The sequence below is a fragment of the Papio anubis genome, chromosome 18 (genome assembly GCF_008728515.1).
Source record: "Papio anubis isolate 15944 chromosome 18, Panubis1.0, whole genome shotgun sequence".
In the NCBI taxonomy this organism is placed as follows: Eukaryota; Metazoa; Chordata; class Mammalia; order Primates; family Cercopithecidae; genus Papio; species Papio anubis.
The window spans coordinates 21,604,204-21,620,322 of NC_044993.1; the positions used below are offsets into that span (position 1 = coordinate 21,604,204).

At 42.4% G+C, this 16,119-nt stretch overlaps 1 protein-coding gene and 1 non-coding gene across 8 annotated transcripts in view; both read right to left on the minus strand.

Annotated features, from left to right (window-relative positions):
* The window catches only part of NFATC3 (nuclear factor of activated T cells 3), a 156,007-nt gene that overhangs the window by 36,874 nt on the left and 103,014 nt on the right, over nt 1-16,119 (minus strand). For all 7 annotated transcript variants that reach the window (XR_001898413.3, XR_001898411.3, XM_017953705.2 and 4 more), the window contains exons 7-9: nt 11,888-11,943; nt 9,360-9,486; nt 1,293-2,300 (exon numbers count right to left, since the gene is read on the minus strand). Coding sequence is in view for 5 of the 7 variants with exons in the window: in XM_017953705.2 (XP_017809194.2) it covers nt 1,293-2,300; nt 9,360-9,486; nt 11,888-11,943 (1,191 nt within the window). In the remaining 2 variants the exon portion in view is untranslated. The remainder of the gene's footprint in view (nt 1-1,292; nt 2,301-9,359; nt 9,487-11,887; nt 11,944-16,119) is intronic.
* LOC116271372 lies at nt 3,615-3,749 on the minus strand. The gene has a single exon (XR_004179934.1). It is a non-coding gene; the product is annotated as a small nucleolar RNA SNORA48 (small nucleolar RNA).

Sequence of the window (16,119 nt, forward strand, 5' to 3'; positions counted from 1 at the left end):
TTTAAATCATATCTACATTATTTATAATACCAAATACAATGTAAATGCTATGGGAACAGTTGTAATATTATATTATTTAGGGAATAATGACAAGAAAAAAAAAAGTCTGTATGTACATGTTCAATATAGATGCAACCATCCATTTTCTTCCCCCAGATATTTTCAATCCACAGATGGTTGAATCCAAGGTGCGGAACCCATGCATACAGAAAGTCAACTGTACTCATCCTCCAAAACTTGGCTCAAATGTCACCTACTCACAGAAGACTTGCTGAATCTTTCCTGTGAAATCTGTTACATATCTCTGCAGATATCTTTTTTTCATTTGAGGCAGGGTCTCACTCTATCACCCAAGCTGGAGTGCAGTGGCATGATCACAGCTCACTGCAGCTTCAACCTCTCCAGCTCAGGTGATCCTCCCACCTTAGCCTCCTGGTTAGCTAGGACTACAGGCCCACACCACTATGCATGGTTAATTTTTTGTATTTTGTTTTGTAGACATGGGGTTCTGCCATGTTGCCCAGGCTGGTCTTGCAGTTCTGGGCTCAAGTGATCCACCTGCCTCAGCCTTCCAAAGTGCTGGGATTACAGGTGTGAATCACTGCACCCGGCCGAGATCTCTATCTTAATACATCCTTCATATTCCCAGCATCTAGCTTCATCTTGCAAAAGGACAGGATTCAGTAATATTTATGGAACTAACGACCTTGAATTCCATTCTCTAGACACTGTGATCTCACTATATATTCTGGAAGAAAAGATGCTATATTCAGCAACAGATGTTAGTGGCAAAGCAGATGCTAAGGCATGGATTTTCATATCTATCCTCAAAGTTATATATATATAATTTTTTTTTTCCCCTCAAGACGGAGTCTTGCTGTGTTGCCCAGGCTGGAGTGCAATAGTGTGATCTTGGCTCCCTACAACCTCCACCTGCCGGGTTTAAGCGATTCTCCTGCATGCCTGCCGAGTAGCTGGGATTATAGGCTGCACCACCATGCCCAGCTAATTTTTTGTATTTTTAGTAGAGACAGGGTTTCACCATGTTGGCCAGGCTGGTCTCAAACTCCTGACCTTGTGATCCACCCGCCTCAGCCTTCCAAAGTGCTGGGATACAGGCGTGAGCCGCCGTGCCAGGCAAAATTATATATTAACATATATTTCTAATAACAACTTATTTAAAAGCCCAACCATATGCCAATAAGCAATCCATAGAAACTTTTTCATGACACTTGGGAGAATAAAGTTCCTGAATCTACACTATTTCAAGAACATATCATAGATGAACTTACCATCATCTAAAGTGATGTCCTGCAGACCAATGCTTGCAAAGTTAGGCTCCCGATCTTCTGGTTCAGGTTTAATGCTCACGGTTGCCCCATCAGGTGGAAATGAAGCTGGATCACACAAACTGTGACATATTAAGGATGAAGGTGCAGAAAGACCTCCCTGGCCTGTACTTTGTGCTTGAGTTGAGTGCTGTCCAGAATGCACTCTGGTGGCTGGAGACGGTGATGAGGCAGTTCCTGAGCTAGGAGATTGGTAAGGCATAGACTGAAGCTGAGGAGACGGTGGCCCAGAAAGTGGTGAACTAGCCAAGGGATGAGAAGCTGCTGGGGAAGCTGTTGTAGCAGACCCTGAATGTGAAGGACCATATGTAACAGGTTGTAACTGAGAAGAAGGCTGACCAGTAATCTGGTCAGCCACTGGAGAAGAAAGAGATCTTTGTCCTGTATTTGAACAATGATATCCCATTGATTGTAGATGAGGCAGGGTATGCACAGAATGAGGTGTATGGGCTAAGAGATGTCCTGTTGAGCCTGAATTTGAAGAATGAAATGGTATGGATGACAGTGGTTGACAGCCAAGATTCACTAAACCAGGAAGAGTTGCATCCTGCTGAAACAAAACTGAATCAAATTCTTGACTAGAGGCAGCATTAATAGGAAGACAAGTTGGTCCATTGTACACAACGTTAGTTTGCATAGGCTGATAGGAAGACCCCACAGGAGGTGTTGGTGTGACTTGAAAAGGCTGGTGTACAACTGGAGAAGGAATCATATGCTGTTCTTTACTAGCACTCTCATCTCTACACTGCAACTGTGGCAGATGGGATGAGGTCACCATGGATGCATATGTTTGTGGGATGGAACAAACCAAACTTCTCTGTGCTGACAGTACACTGTCATGTGAATGCCCTGAATCAGAGGAAGGCCTCTGGGTCTGAGCAGGATGAGGCACAGGCAAAGATGGAACTGAAGACAAATCAATCTCTTCTCTGTGTTCTTGCTTCATCAAAACTGAAAATAAAATGATTAAAGCAAATATTATTATATAATACATAAAATAATTCTGACAGGCCTTCATGCTAGGTTACACAACTACAGCATAAGCTGAGGGGCAAACTCAAATGCCTTTAAGGAACTTCATGTAAAATATCGGGTATTTCTCTGTGTATGTGTAGATGTACATACATATGTATACACATACACGTTTTGCTTGTGTATAATATGAATATCTTTGGGAAGAGGCACAAGAAACTATGCTAGAGTCACTGCTAGGAAGGAAAACTAGGTGACTAAAGGACAGAATTCAGAGGTTTACCTTTTACTACATACTATTTTAGTCTTTTGAAGGTTTTCACTGTGTATTTATTACCTATTCAAAATTAAGTAACTAAAACAAAAAACAAAGCCCTAGGGCCTAATAAAGTATTGAATTTGGGATCCCTGATCGGAAGCCTACCAATCATCTGGTTTTACATGTTGCATCATACACCAGAAACCACGACTCTGACATTCATAGAACTTCTGCTTTACAATGGTTCTCACACACATCTCACTTGATCCTCTGCCATCATGTGGGGATCAAAAAAAGTACTAAAATCCACAAAAAAACTAACAAATACATTCTGCAAAGTTGCAGGATACAAAATCAACATACAAAAATAGTGTTATATTTCTATAAACTAGCAATAAACATCTGAATAAAAATTCAGAAAACAATTTCTTGTCGGCCAGGCTGGAGTGCCGTGGTGCAATCTTGGGTTACTGCAGCAAGTGATCCTCCCACCTCCGCCTCCTGAGTAGCTGGAATACAGGCATGCGCCACCATGCTCATGCTTGTTTTTTGTAGAGACGAAGTCTTACTGTGTTGCCCAGGCTGGTCTCGGACTCCCATACTCAAGCAATCTTCCCACCTCAACCTCCCAAAGTGCTGGGACTATAGACATAAGCCACTGTGCATAGCCAACAATTCCATTTATAATAACATCAAAACACAATAAAATACTCAGAAATGATTTAACCATGGAAGGCAGGACTCATAACTGAAATCTATAAAACACTGCTGAAAGAAATTAAAGAAGCCCTAAATAAATGGAAAGACATTCCAGGTTCATGGATTGAAGACTTAATATTGCTAAGATGACAACACTCTCCAAAGTGATCTTTTGTCAAAAAAAATTGATGTCCTTGAGTCATATAAAGTGATCTTCAGATTCAATGTAATCCCTATCAAAGTCTCAGTGACAGTTTTTGCAAAAATAGAAAAACTCACTCTAAAATACACATGGAATCTCAAGAGATTCCAAATAGCCAACATGATCTTTTTTCCCATGTGTCCAAGGCATAAACCAGGTATGGGCACAGACCAAAAGCCAAGCTGGGATAAATAAGGCATTGATTCATCCCTGGCTTACATGAGATAGGCAGCACCAACCAGACATCACTCTACCCAAGTCAAGGACAACCAACATCATCTTGAAAAAGAACAGAGTTGGAGGAAATCAGGACTTCCTGATTTAAAAACTTACTACACAAAGCTACAATAATTAAAACAGTGTAATATTAACATAAGGATAGACATAATCAATGTAATGGAATAGAGTCCAGAAATAAATCCTCACATATTTGGTCAACTAATCTTCAAAAACAAGGGTGCCAAAACCATTCGATGGTTTTCAACAATGGCGCGAAGAAAACTAGACATCGACATGTAAAATAATGAAGGTCGGGCTGGGTGCGGTGCCTCACACCTGTAATCTCAGCACTTTGAGAGGCCAAGGTGGGAGGATCACTTGAGGTAAGGAATTCGAGACCAGCCTGGCCAACATGATGAAACTCTGTCTCTACTAAAAACACAAAATTAGCCAGGCGTGGTGATGCACCCGTGTAATCCCAGCTACTCAGGAGGCTGAGGCAGGAGAATCACTTGAACCCGGGAGGCAGAGGTTGCAGTGAAATGAGACAACGCCACTGCACTCTAGCCTGGGCCAACAAGAGTGAAATTCTGTCTCAAACAAAAATAAAAATAAAAAATAAAACTTAAAAACCCTGAGCCGGGCGCGGTGGCTCAAGCCTGTAATCCCAGCACTTTGGGAGGCTGAGACGGGCGGATCACAAGGTCAGGAGATCGAGACTATCCTGGCTAACACGGTGAAACCCCGTCTCTACTAAAAAATACAAAAAACTAGCCGGGCGAGGTGGCGGGCGCCTGTGGTCCCAGCTACTCGGGAGGCTGAGGCAGGAGAATGGCGTAAACCCGGGAGGTGGAGCTTGCAGTGAGCTGAGATCCGGCCACTGCACTCCAGCCTGGGCGACAGAGCCAGACTCAGTCTCAAAAAAAAAAAAAAAAAAACTTAAAAACCCTAAAAGAATCAGCCATTTGCAATTAATGATCATCCCTCCACTGGATATTGATATTGGTTGGATCCCTATTGCAAAGGGATTGCCAAAAAGGTAATAAATTCAGAAATACTTTAATAAAAAAAAAGCAACTATTGATGGCAGTGGTTGCCCATCTGGAGTGGCCACTGCCATGACACTGGCTGCAGTGGGCGAGGTGCGGCCAGCACTGCATGCTCCACAGAGCTGGTGAGAGCTGGGAACAGGTGGAAGCCCCGCCATCTTCTGAGTTGGCAGGGCGGGAGCCTTGTACTTCCTGGGTGCAGTTGTGGCCACCCAGCTGCGGCTGCTGACCTGGGCATCCCTGTGCTCTTGGTGGGGGGAGGGGGGTGGTAGCAGGCAGAAGCCCCACCATCCTGGGTACAGCTACAGCCATTCAAACCATGGCTGCTGACCTAGGCATCTCTGCACTCTCAGGGACCCAGAAAGTCCACCTCCCCCAACAGACTCAGAGGTGCCTGCTCCTGGTGCCTGGCCTCTCCCTGCTCCTGGTGCCCATTTCAATCTTGGAGGGAAGTTGAGGCCGAGCCCAGGCGATGTTGCAACTCAGCAGGGTGTGTGTATGCTTGGGGCAGTGCTGACACGCCAGCCCCCTGCTGCCTCAGCCCCCTTCAGTCTTCGGGCACTGACGAGCACAGGAGGGATGTCGAGGTAGGGGTGAGGGCAGCTCAACCCTGGTTTGCAGGCACCCCTTGACACAAACAACCTGGGCACCATGAAAAGCAACAGGAGGCAGACAGGTTCCTGGGCGGAAAGGGGTGGGTCACCAGTGAAGCCCCACCTTCAAGCTGGAGAAGGCCTGAAGCCTGGGGACTGGGCTGCCAGTCCTGCGGACCAGAATGCAAACTTACGGTGCTTTTTCCGGGCCCACCCACGGCCACCCCATGGAACAGTTAGCATGCACTTTCTCTCCTCCGAAGCCCATATAAAACCTGGACTCAGCCATACTCAAAAAGAGAAAACAGGACGACCAGCTGTGGAAAGGAGCTACCCACCTCAGGGTCTCCTCTCTGCTGAGAGCTGCTGAGAGCTGAGAAGACAACAGGACAACCTGCCTGTGGAGAGGAGCTACCCATTCTAGAGTTTCCTCTCTGCTGAGGGCTGAACATTTGGGACACCCTGGCTGCAGAGAGGACCTACCCTCTGTGGGTCTTCTCTGAGCTGTTCTATTGCTCAAAAAAAGCTCCTCTTCGTCCCACTCACCCTCCATTTGTCTGCGTACCTCAGTCTTCCTGGGCATAGGACAAGAACTCAGTGGGGCTGAAAGAGTTGTAACACAAACAGGGTTGAAAGAGGCCCCTTGCTCGCCATGTTGGCAGCACCAAGAAGGAGAGAAGAGCTGCGGTCTTTAGGGAGCCCAGACCTAGAAGCTCACTGAGCCAGGGCTGTGACACTCTCTTTGGGGCTCTGAGGTTCCTGGCATCTCCAAGTTTCTGGGGGCCACCATGTTCCCCAGTGCCAGCCATGGAAGCTGCCTGTGGTATCCCTGGTCTAGCTGCAGCCTCACAGGGAGCCACCACCCATGCTGGTGCCTAGAGCTGCCAGCCCCTCCATAGCCAGCGTGCCGACTCCACGCTCGCTCACTCACACACCCCTTCCCACTCTGCTCACCCTTGGCAGGCATGGGATCCAGGTCGGTAGCGCGAGCCACATGTAGCTTGCCAGGCCGAGTGGGCCCAGAGGGGCCATGGGCAAAGGTGCCACTAGCCACAGGGGTTTCCGGCTGGCAAAGTGACACCTCAAGGGTCCCGTAACAATATGACTATCTAAAAACTGTATAAGTAAAATTTTAAAAGGAATTATTTGCCATAAACAAACAAAAGGTTAGAATCTCTAAATAAAGAATTCATACAAATTAATGAGATAAACAAAATAACACTAACATAACAGAGATCAGGTCATACAACAGAATACTAAGAAGTTATTACAATTCTGTAAAACTCTGTCGATGAAGAAAAATTAAAATCTTCAGTTACAAAACCATATACAGGCTGGTCCCATTTCCATTTTTAAAAAATTTTGTTTATATGTGGATCAAAGGAATCTGGAAGGACAGAATGATAGTCTCAGAAGAGAAGAGAATTTGAATTTTTTTTTTTTTTTTTTTTTTTTTTGAGACAGTCTTGCCCTGTTACCCAGGCTGAAGTGCAGTGGCATGATCTCAGCTCACTACAAGCTCCGCCTACCAGGTTCACACCATTCTCCTGCCTCAGCCTCCCCAGCAGCTGGGACTATAGGCGCACGACGCCATTCCTGGCTAATTTTTTTGTATTTTTAGTAGAGACGGGGTTTCACTGTGTTAGCCAGGATGGTCTCCATCTCCTGACTTCATGATCCGCCCACCTTGGCCTCCCAAAGTGTTGGGATTACAGGCGTGAGCCACTGCGCCCAGCCGAGAATTTGAATGTTTTTTAAAAAAACCTATCTTTAAAAAAAAAAATTACAGTAATGTACTGGCTTTTGTAAAAATTTCATTAAAAATTTCATTTTAGAAAAATTTTATTCAAAATTTCATTTTAGAAAAAAATGAAAAAAGTTAAATGCTACAGAGAAAGACAGTAACCAACCAGAATGAGTACTATACAAACATTCCTGTGTGCCTATTCTTCTGTTAGTTTATGCCACCTGATTTGTCATCTATCAACCATAAGGGCAGTGATGAGTTATAGTGCAATCGAATGTTTTCTTTCCATTCCGGAGCTCTACTGATTTCCATTCCCAAATTAATATCCTCTAGGATTCTGCCTTTTTATTGTCCTCCCAATTCATGGGCTGAAAGGCAGCAAACTCTCCTGGTTTGCCTTTCAATTACTACCATTATGAGGTAGTAATCAAACCCCCTAATCTGCTTGACTGATTTTGCTTTTCTTATTGCAATCTGGAAAGCCCTCTTCCTTCTCATTCAGGTTAGAGTCTACAATCCCTCATCTCAACAGTATTTAATAACCTCTTTGGACAGGACGTTTGCTATACCCCATTCTGGAGGAGATGCATACCTTGCCACCTGCCCTGAAGAATTTGAGTGCTACTTAAGAAAGTTAAATGGCAGGTCAACTTGTTACCAACTGGTATGAAAAACAAAAAGGGAGGAAAAAGAAAATTAAACCCCTGGGCCAGGCACGGAGGCTCACACCTGTAATCCCAGCACTTTGGAAGGCCAAGGCAAGCGGATTGCCTGAGGTCAGGAGTTCAAGACCAGCCTGGCCAACATGGTGAAACCCCGTCTCTACTAAAAATACAAAAATCAGCCAGGGTGCCTGTAATCCCAGCTACTTGGGAGGCTGAGGCAGGAAAATCATTTGAACTTGAACCTGGGAGGCAGAGGTTGCAGTGAGCCAAGATTGCACCACTGCACTCAAGCCAGAGCAACAGGGGTAAGACTCCGTCTCAAAAAAAAAAAAAACAAAAAAAAACCTAAACCCCTAATTATAGGATTAATTACAATAGTATCTGTAAATTGATGATCAACATCAACCTTCAATCAAGTCTAGAATGCTACCAGGTTTCTGTAGAGAACTTTCTCTCTCTTTACAAAAACAATTTCAAACATTCTCCATGATTGTCCACCTGTGAAATCACCCAAACTTCCCTCTGCTCACAATAGGATACTTCCTGTCATTTTTTGTGGGAAAAAACCTAAAGCTATCATATGGAAGCTCCTTAAACTCTCCATTACTAAATCTACAAACTTTCTTCATCTACATCCATCTCAATCCATCTTTTTTATTTTCCCTTCTGTTCCTTCTCCCCTCTAAGGCCCATTTTAAATCCTATCCCCTCTCATCTTTCCCCAAAACCTGATATTCTTTATCGTCACTGATGTTCTGTCTGTATATTCAAAACACTCTTGGTGTTTGAATCACCTTCTTCGACTTACCTCATGTAAATCTCACTCCTCAGTCACTAATTTCAGAAAAGATTAAACTGGTTCTTGACACTTTATAAAGAAAAGAAATATGGGGAAAATGGTTTTTGAAACACAAGTCTGATCATGTTACCTTTCTGTTAAAGCTCATTTTGTGTGTGTGTGTGTGTGTGTGTGTGTGACAGAGTTTCGCTCTTGTTTCCCAGGCTGGAGTGCAATGATGCAGTCTCGGCTCTCTGCAACCTCCACTCCCGGGTTCAAGCAATTCTCCTGCCTCAGTCTCCCGAGTAGCTGGGATTACAGGCTTGCACCACCACGCCTGGCTAATTTTGTATTTTTAGTAAAGGGGCAGTTTCTCCATATTGGTCAGGCTGGTCTTGAACTCCCGACCTCAGGTGATCCTCCCGCCTCGGCCTCCCAAAGTGCTGGGATTACAGGCATGAGCCACTGTGTCTGGCCACACTGCCTTTTTATGGTGCTAAGGGTACAAGGGGAGTTCATGACCCAGGAACACACACATACTCACAAACACCTGCCCCTCTGTAATGCTGGGAATTTTTGATAAAAATTCTGAAAAAAAGACCTTAAAACTATCATTCATCTTCTAATTTCCTTATATCATTACAAAATACCAACTGAGACCACATATAATATTTAAAGTCAACAAAACTTTAGAATGAGCATCTGTTGGTGTTTTCATTGTTTATAAGCACTCTACCTTAAACATTCTAATATAGGATTCATTAAATAACTTTTTATTCATTAGGAAAGAAAGCTCTATAGTAAACCATCATGACTCCTCCTCGTACCTGGTGTGTAAGTAAAACGTTGAGACTGGCTTTTTTTCCTCTTGCCATTGCAAAGATAAAAGTGCACCTGCACTGCAGCTGTAACTGCTGGGTTATGATATGGAGGAACTTCAAGGACAATGTGAGCCTAAGGATGGAAAGCAAGATTGTGTTACACTCAGAACTAAAAATGAAATGCACCTGTTAAACACATCACAACTCATGAGTCTTAACTACAAGGCTCCAGCATAGATAATTCTGCACATCAGCTAGTCATATACATCATCTGGAAATTTACTATAGGGATACTTCAGTCTTGAAAGAGATTAAGACCTTTAATCAATAAAAGAGAAACTGCTTTTTACTCACCCAATTGGGTTTCTGGTTGTAGCAGAAGTAAAAAGTCTTACATACTACGTAGTAAGATGTTTTGCTCTACTGAATATTACATGTTACTATGTTTTTTTTTTTTTTTTTTTTTTTTTGAGATGGAGTCTCGCTCTGTTGCCCGGGCTGGAGTGCGGTGGCATGATCTCGGCTCACTGCAAGCTCTGCCTCCCGGGTTCATGCCATTCTCCTGCCTCAGTCTCCCGAGCAGCTGGGACTACAGGCGCCTGCTACCTTGCCCGACTAATTTTTTGTATTTTCAGTAGAGACAGGTTTTCACCATGTTAGCCAGGATGGTCTCCATCTGCTGACCTCATGATCTGCCCGCCTCAGCCTCCCAAAGTGCTGGGATTACAGGCGTGAGCCACCGCACCCGGCCCGAGTTTAGATTTCTTTTCTTAAATTTTACATTCAAAATGTTCTAAACTGGAGCCAGGTACAATAGCTCACACCTGTAATCCCAGCACTTTGGGAGGCTAAGGCGGGCAGATCAGTTGAGGTCAGTAGTCTGAGACCAGCCTAGCCAACATGTTGAAACCCCATCTCTACTAAAAATACAAAAATTAGCTGGGCATGATGTTGCATGCCTGTAGTCCCAGCTACTCAGGAGTCTGAGGCAGCAGAATCGCTTGAACTTGGGAGGCAGAGGTTGCAGTGAGCCGAGACTGCACCACTGCACTCCAGCCTGCATGACAGAGCTAGACTCCATCTAAAATAAATAAATAAAAATTTTAAAAATTAAATAATCCAAAATGTTCTAAACTAGCATTAAACAAAACGTGTATCTACATCAAAAATAATTTTACAAAACCCAAGGTGAAAATCTTTAGCCCCAAACCAAATGCAATCCTCAACCTAAATTGCTCCAGATCTTTGGAAAGCACTGTAGGAAGTGGTATTCCCTAGCCCAGAAAATACTCTGTCTCCATTCCAACCACAATAACAAGACCAAAACTTTCAATGTAGAATCCTAGAAGGCTTAACTAAATAGCTGAAGGGTTAGAAATAGTGTGTTAAGTACACAATTCCCTAAGGACTTGTCTTGCTCCTATCTTTTACCTACTACATATGTTCTTTCTCTTTTTTATTTCTCCATGAAGGCCTATACATATGTTCTTTATTGAATTTGTTTTTATTCCTAAATGAGTTCAGAGAAATTAATGATAATTTCAATAAGAACCTTCTGATGGTCTTTCATTTCTAGTTTCTCTCCCCTGTATGCAATAGGGAGAAAACAAGACACTAACTGGCTATCTTTTCTAAACTTTAATTTAATTTGCTTTAATACCAGGTAAGTATTTTACTTCCAAACCTCTAGAAATTGTTTTTGCAGCTGGAAACCATCATTCTTAGCAAACTATCACAAGAACAGAAAACCAAACACCCCATGTTCTCACTCATAGGTGGGAACTGAACAATGAGATCACTTGGACTCGGGAAGGGGAACATCACCTCTAGAAATTTTACTTTTTTAGACAGGGTCTCACTCTGTCACCCAGGCTGGAGTGCAGTGGCATGATCATGGCTTACTGCAGCCTCGACCTCCCAGGCTCAGGTGATCCTCCCACGTCAGCCTCCCAAGTGGCCGGGACTACAGGTGCATGTCACCACACATGGCTTATTTTTTGTAGACACAGGGTTGCTCAGGCTTGTCTTGAACTCCTGGGCTCAAATAATCCTCCTGCCTCAGCCTCCCGAAGTGCTGGGATTATAGGCATGAGCCTCATGCCCGGCCTAATTTTACTTTTTTATTAATCAATATACAAAAGAGTCATCCATACCATAAAGCAGCATTATTCGATTTTCTATTCAGTGTCTTAAATATTTCTTAAGAATTAAGGTGGGCCGGGCACGGTGGCTCAAGCTTGTAATCCCAGCACTTTGGGAGGCTGAGACGGGCGGATCACGAGGTCAGGAGATCGAGACCATCCTGGCTAACACGGTGAAACCCTGTCTCTACTAAAAAATACAAAAAAACTAGCAGGGCGAGGTGGCAGGCGCCTGTAGTCCCAGCTACTCGGGAGGCTGAGGCAGGAGAATGGCGTGAACCCGGGAGGCGGAGCTCGCAGTGAGCTGAGATCGCGCCATTGCACTCCAGCCTGGGCGATAAAGTGACACTTCGTCTCAAAAAAAAAAAAAAAGAATTAAGGTGAATTTCTTACCCCTTGACATTTTTCCCTGATTATCTTCCCTTCTACCTCCCAATGAGGTCGTCCATCTATTGAAAGAAAGAGTTTATAGTTAAAAGAAATTCATATCAGAAAGCATACAGACAAAATCTAATGCATGTAGTATCACAAATTTATTAGCAAAGGGGATCTTTTTTCCAGACTTCCATTATGAAAATAAAATGTAAATGCATACAAATGGGGAAAAAATAAGGAGAAAGATCATGGGCTGCCCAGGTTAGCAGATCCCACAGAGTTCATTCTAACCATCTACCCAAGTGATGTTTAAAAGCCCTCTGAGAACACCCCCATCAAGTGGTGGCCAACTTTTGCTTGTGTAACTAAAATGATAGGAAACTCACTTCCTCACCAGGTAACTCTTTCCATCTTGGATAATAATTGCTGCTAGAAAGTTCCTCATGATAAATGAAATGTCTCTTTATGGTATCCAACAACTAGTCTAAATATTATTCCTTGCTGTCACAAAATAAAATCTTGATTGCTTCTCTGTGAGATTATATTTCAGATGTTGAAAAGCTGTTATATCTGCTTGTGTCTCCTCTCCTACTGGCTAGCATCCCCAGTTCTGTGCCTATTCCTTACATAATATTTTAGACTTCATGGTCTCTGGTTAAATATGCTCCTCCAAATTCACAAGGCCCAGGACTGAATAGCCTACGTGAGAAATGACCAAGTGTGGTACAGAATGACTGAGGCTCTAACCACTGTACATGGAAATGCTGTGTCTTTGTTAATGAAAGCTTTCTTGAGGTGCGGGGGGGAAGTTTTCTTGGGAGCACCATATGCTGACTCTCACACTAAGTATATGACCAAGTGTCTATACATTTCCTACTGCCATGTTCCCACACTGTGCACTTATGCAGCTGAGTTGTTTTTTTTCTCCCAACACTTTGGAACATTACTTACTCCCAGCAGGGAGACTTCATTTTGTTGGATCCCTTGACTTGCCAAAATATTTTTTAGATACTGATGGTCCTAAAAAATGTTTCCTAGGCTTTCCAGATTTCTGTCACCTGAAGATTTGGCCAACACATTTTCTGTCTCTTAATCCCAAGTGAACTACTCATTTGGAGACAGCCTTATCTGCTATTAAAGCTCTCCAACTGATGTACAATTATTCCAAAGCATTTTTTTGTGTGTGTGTCATGGGCATTCACTCAGTGACTAAGCCACACACAGCTTGCAGCACTTCTTCATCTGGTCTGCGAAGTTATCGTGAGAGATTTCATCAAATGCTTTCCAGGTTGTAACCATCACTTTCCAGTCCAGTAATTAGAAAATGGCTACTTCTGCTGCACAAGAGATACTACAGGCAAGTGCTACACCTACTTAGAATTATAGCTCAGTTCAGCAATCATTTGCTGGATCCTTATGTGCCACTTTGTGTTACTGACATAACTGAGACAGGATGCTCTGCCTTCAGCCTGTGGATGAAAGGCAAATGCAAACAGTTCATTATAATAAAATGTGTTGGGTACAATAATTAATAAAGGTACACTCTGGATAAACCAAGAACACAGGGATCAGGGTCTTTAACCTAATCTTGGGGAGGGGTAGTGAGACAAGGAAGGCTTCCTGGAAGAGCTCTTGAACTGAGACTTAACATGAGACAGAACTCATATGAGGAAAGGGTAAATTATAGACAGAAGAGACAGCATGAGCAAAGACAAGATGACAAGAACTCCTAAGATACAGAGATTTACAAGTAGCTGTGATGTTGTATAAAGTATGAGGCAAGGAGCAGTAAGAAAGAGGGTTGGAAAGACTGGCAGCAGATTACGGCCTGAATGCCATAATAAGGAGCCTAGAAAATGAAGGGGATTGCTGAAGGTGCTTTTAAAATGGGAGTTACATGTTTACAACTGCAATCTCCTCTAAAGCCAGTAACTGTCACCATTTAACATGATTCAACTTCAATCAAAATTTCTTAAATGTGAAGCTCTGGGTCAAATAAATGAATTCAATAATACCTATTAATTGTATTCAGGCACAGATGAATTTTTAGAGTGGAAAGGAAGGGATGGCTCTGAGACACCATCTCTTTCTCATGCTCCTTATTCACGTAAAACGTGACACCTACAGAAAGACACTCCTTGATGACTTGATATAAACAGTTCACAATTCAGTCTCTATCACTCTACCCTCTTACTTCATACAGTTTTACCTGGAATAATCTTGTTCATTTATTTGTTTATAAGTGCTTCCCCACTAGAATGTAAGCTCTATCAGAGCACGCAACCTGAAGGTTGTATTCAACATTATATCCCCAATGCCTAGACTAGTGTCTATATCACATAGCAATGCTTCACTAATAATTGATGAATTAATAAATGATGAAACAGAACTGATGTTTTTTGAAGACAGGCAGGGTATGGGTCAGGGTTGAAGGGAAGTGAATTTTAAAGGAGAAGAAGACAGCCACATACTTTCCAGCTCAAAGAGAAGATCCTATTATTAATCAAGTTAAGAAACCCAGAGAGATAAACTAGTTTGTGAAGTCAGGTATGTTTTCATATTTTAAGTCTCAGTGAGACATTTATAAAGCAATATCTAGTGGGTACTTTAAATTTCAGGTTAAAATTTAAGAGAAACATGTTGCTACAGAGAGAGATTTGGGAGCTAATAAAATTTATCAAAAAGAAGAAAGATAATGAGAAGAAAAATGAATATAAAACCTTAGAAAATATCTATATTTAAGAGCCAGAAAAATTCACATAAAAAGACGAACAAGAATAAAGATGTGTGAGAACCAGATAACAACAAAGTCAAGGGGGAAAAGTGTTAAGAAGGAGAGGAAGTAGCTGTCTGTCAAATTTTTAGGTGATTATGATTTCAATGAAGTGAAAGACAAAAGATTAAAGAGTAGCAGGTAAGGAAATGAAAGCAAATGACACTACTTTTTTGAGAGGGTGGATGCTAAGCGATAGAGAAATGAAACAAAAGCTTAAGAGGATGACAGATTTAAGAGAAAGGGAATGTTTAGGATGAGAAGACAGAAACATAATTAAACTCCAAAAAGAACGATCCAGTAAAAAAAGATAGAGAAATTATAAAAGAGAGGTGATGGGGGCACAGTATAGCCTTTAATACTTAAGTTTTAAAAAGATAAAAGAATGAAAACTGATATTAAAATTTTAATTAAGAAAAAAAATAATAAACAAAAAAAAAGTGAAAAGAAGTTAAATACAGAAATCAGTGAAACAGAAAGGCACACTGAAAGGTTTGATAAAGCCAAGAACTATGGAAAGACTGGCTGAAAATCCAGAAATGGCATAAATAAACAGCAGGAATAAAAGAATGGGGGATATAACTCCAGATGCAAAAAGAGAATACTGTGAGCTAATTAATGTCAACAGATTTGAAAACGTAGGGGAAAGGAATAAAGTCCTAGAAAAATATATATGACCAGGCGGGCACAAAGGCTCACACCTGTAATCTGAGCACTTTGGGAGGCCAAGATGGGCGCATCACCTGAGATCAGGAGTTCGAGACCAACCTGGCCAACATGGTGAAACCCCATCTCCACTAAAAAAATACAAAAGTTAGATGGGCATGGTAGCGGGCACCTGTAATCCCAGCTACTTGGCAGACAGAGGCAGGAGAATCACTTGAACCTGGGAGGCAGAGGTTGCAGTGAGCCAAGACTGCACCACGGCACTGCAGCCTGGGAAACATGAGTGAAACTCTGTATCAAAATTAAGAAAGAAAAGAAAGAAAGATATACACGACCAGAACAAACTAAGGAAGAAACAAATCTGACTAGTCCTGCAACCACGAATAGAAATATATCACAAGTTAATGGCTCCCCACAAAGACAGTTCCCTGTCCAGAAGGTTTTGGAGGTGAGCTCTGTCACATGTGCAAGGGAATATGAGAGTACCCAACACAAATGCTGTTAAGGAATGGGAAAAGATGAGGCACTTCCCCCAATTCACTCTGCTATCCAGAATATATAAAGAATTCCTTAAGTCACTAAGAAAATGAAAAATGATCCAATGGAGAAAATAGGCAAGGACACAGTTATTGCACAGCAAATGAATATGAATGGTCCATAACAACCTCAATAGCTATCAGGGAAATTCAAACCCAAACTTCAAGATACCATTTCACCCCTACTGGATTAACAAAATTTAAGAATTTTAATATTCTTGCCTATGTTTACCAGGTACAGCAGTGTCAAAAACTGGACAATATCCAAATATCCA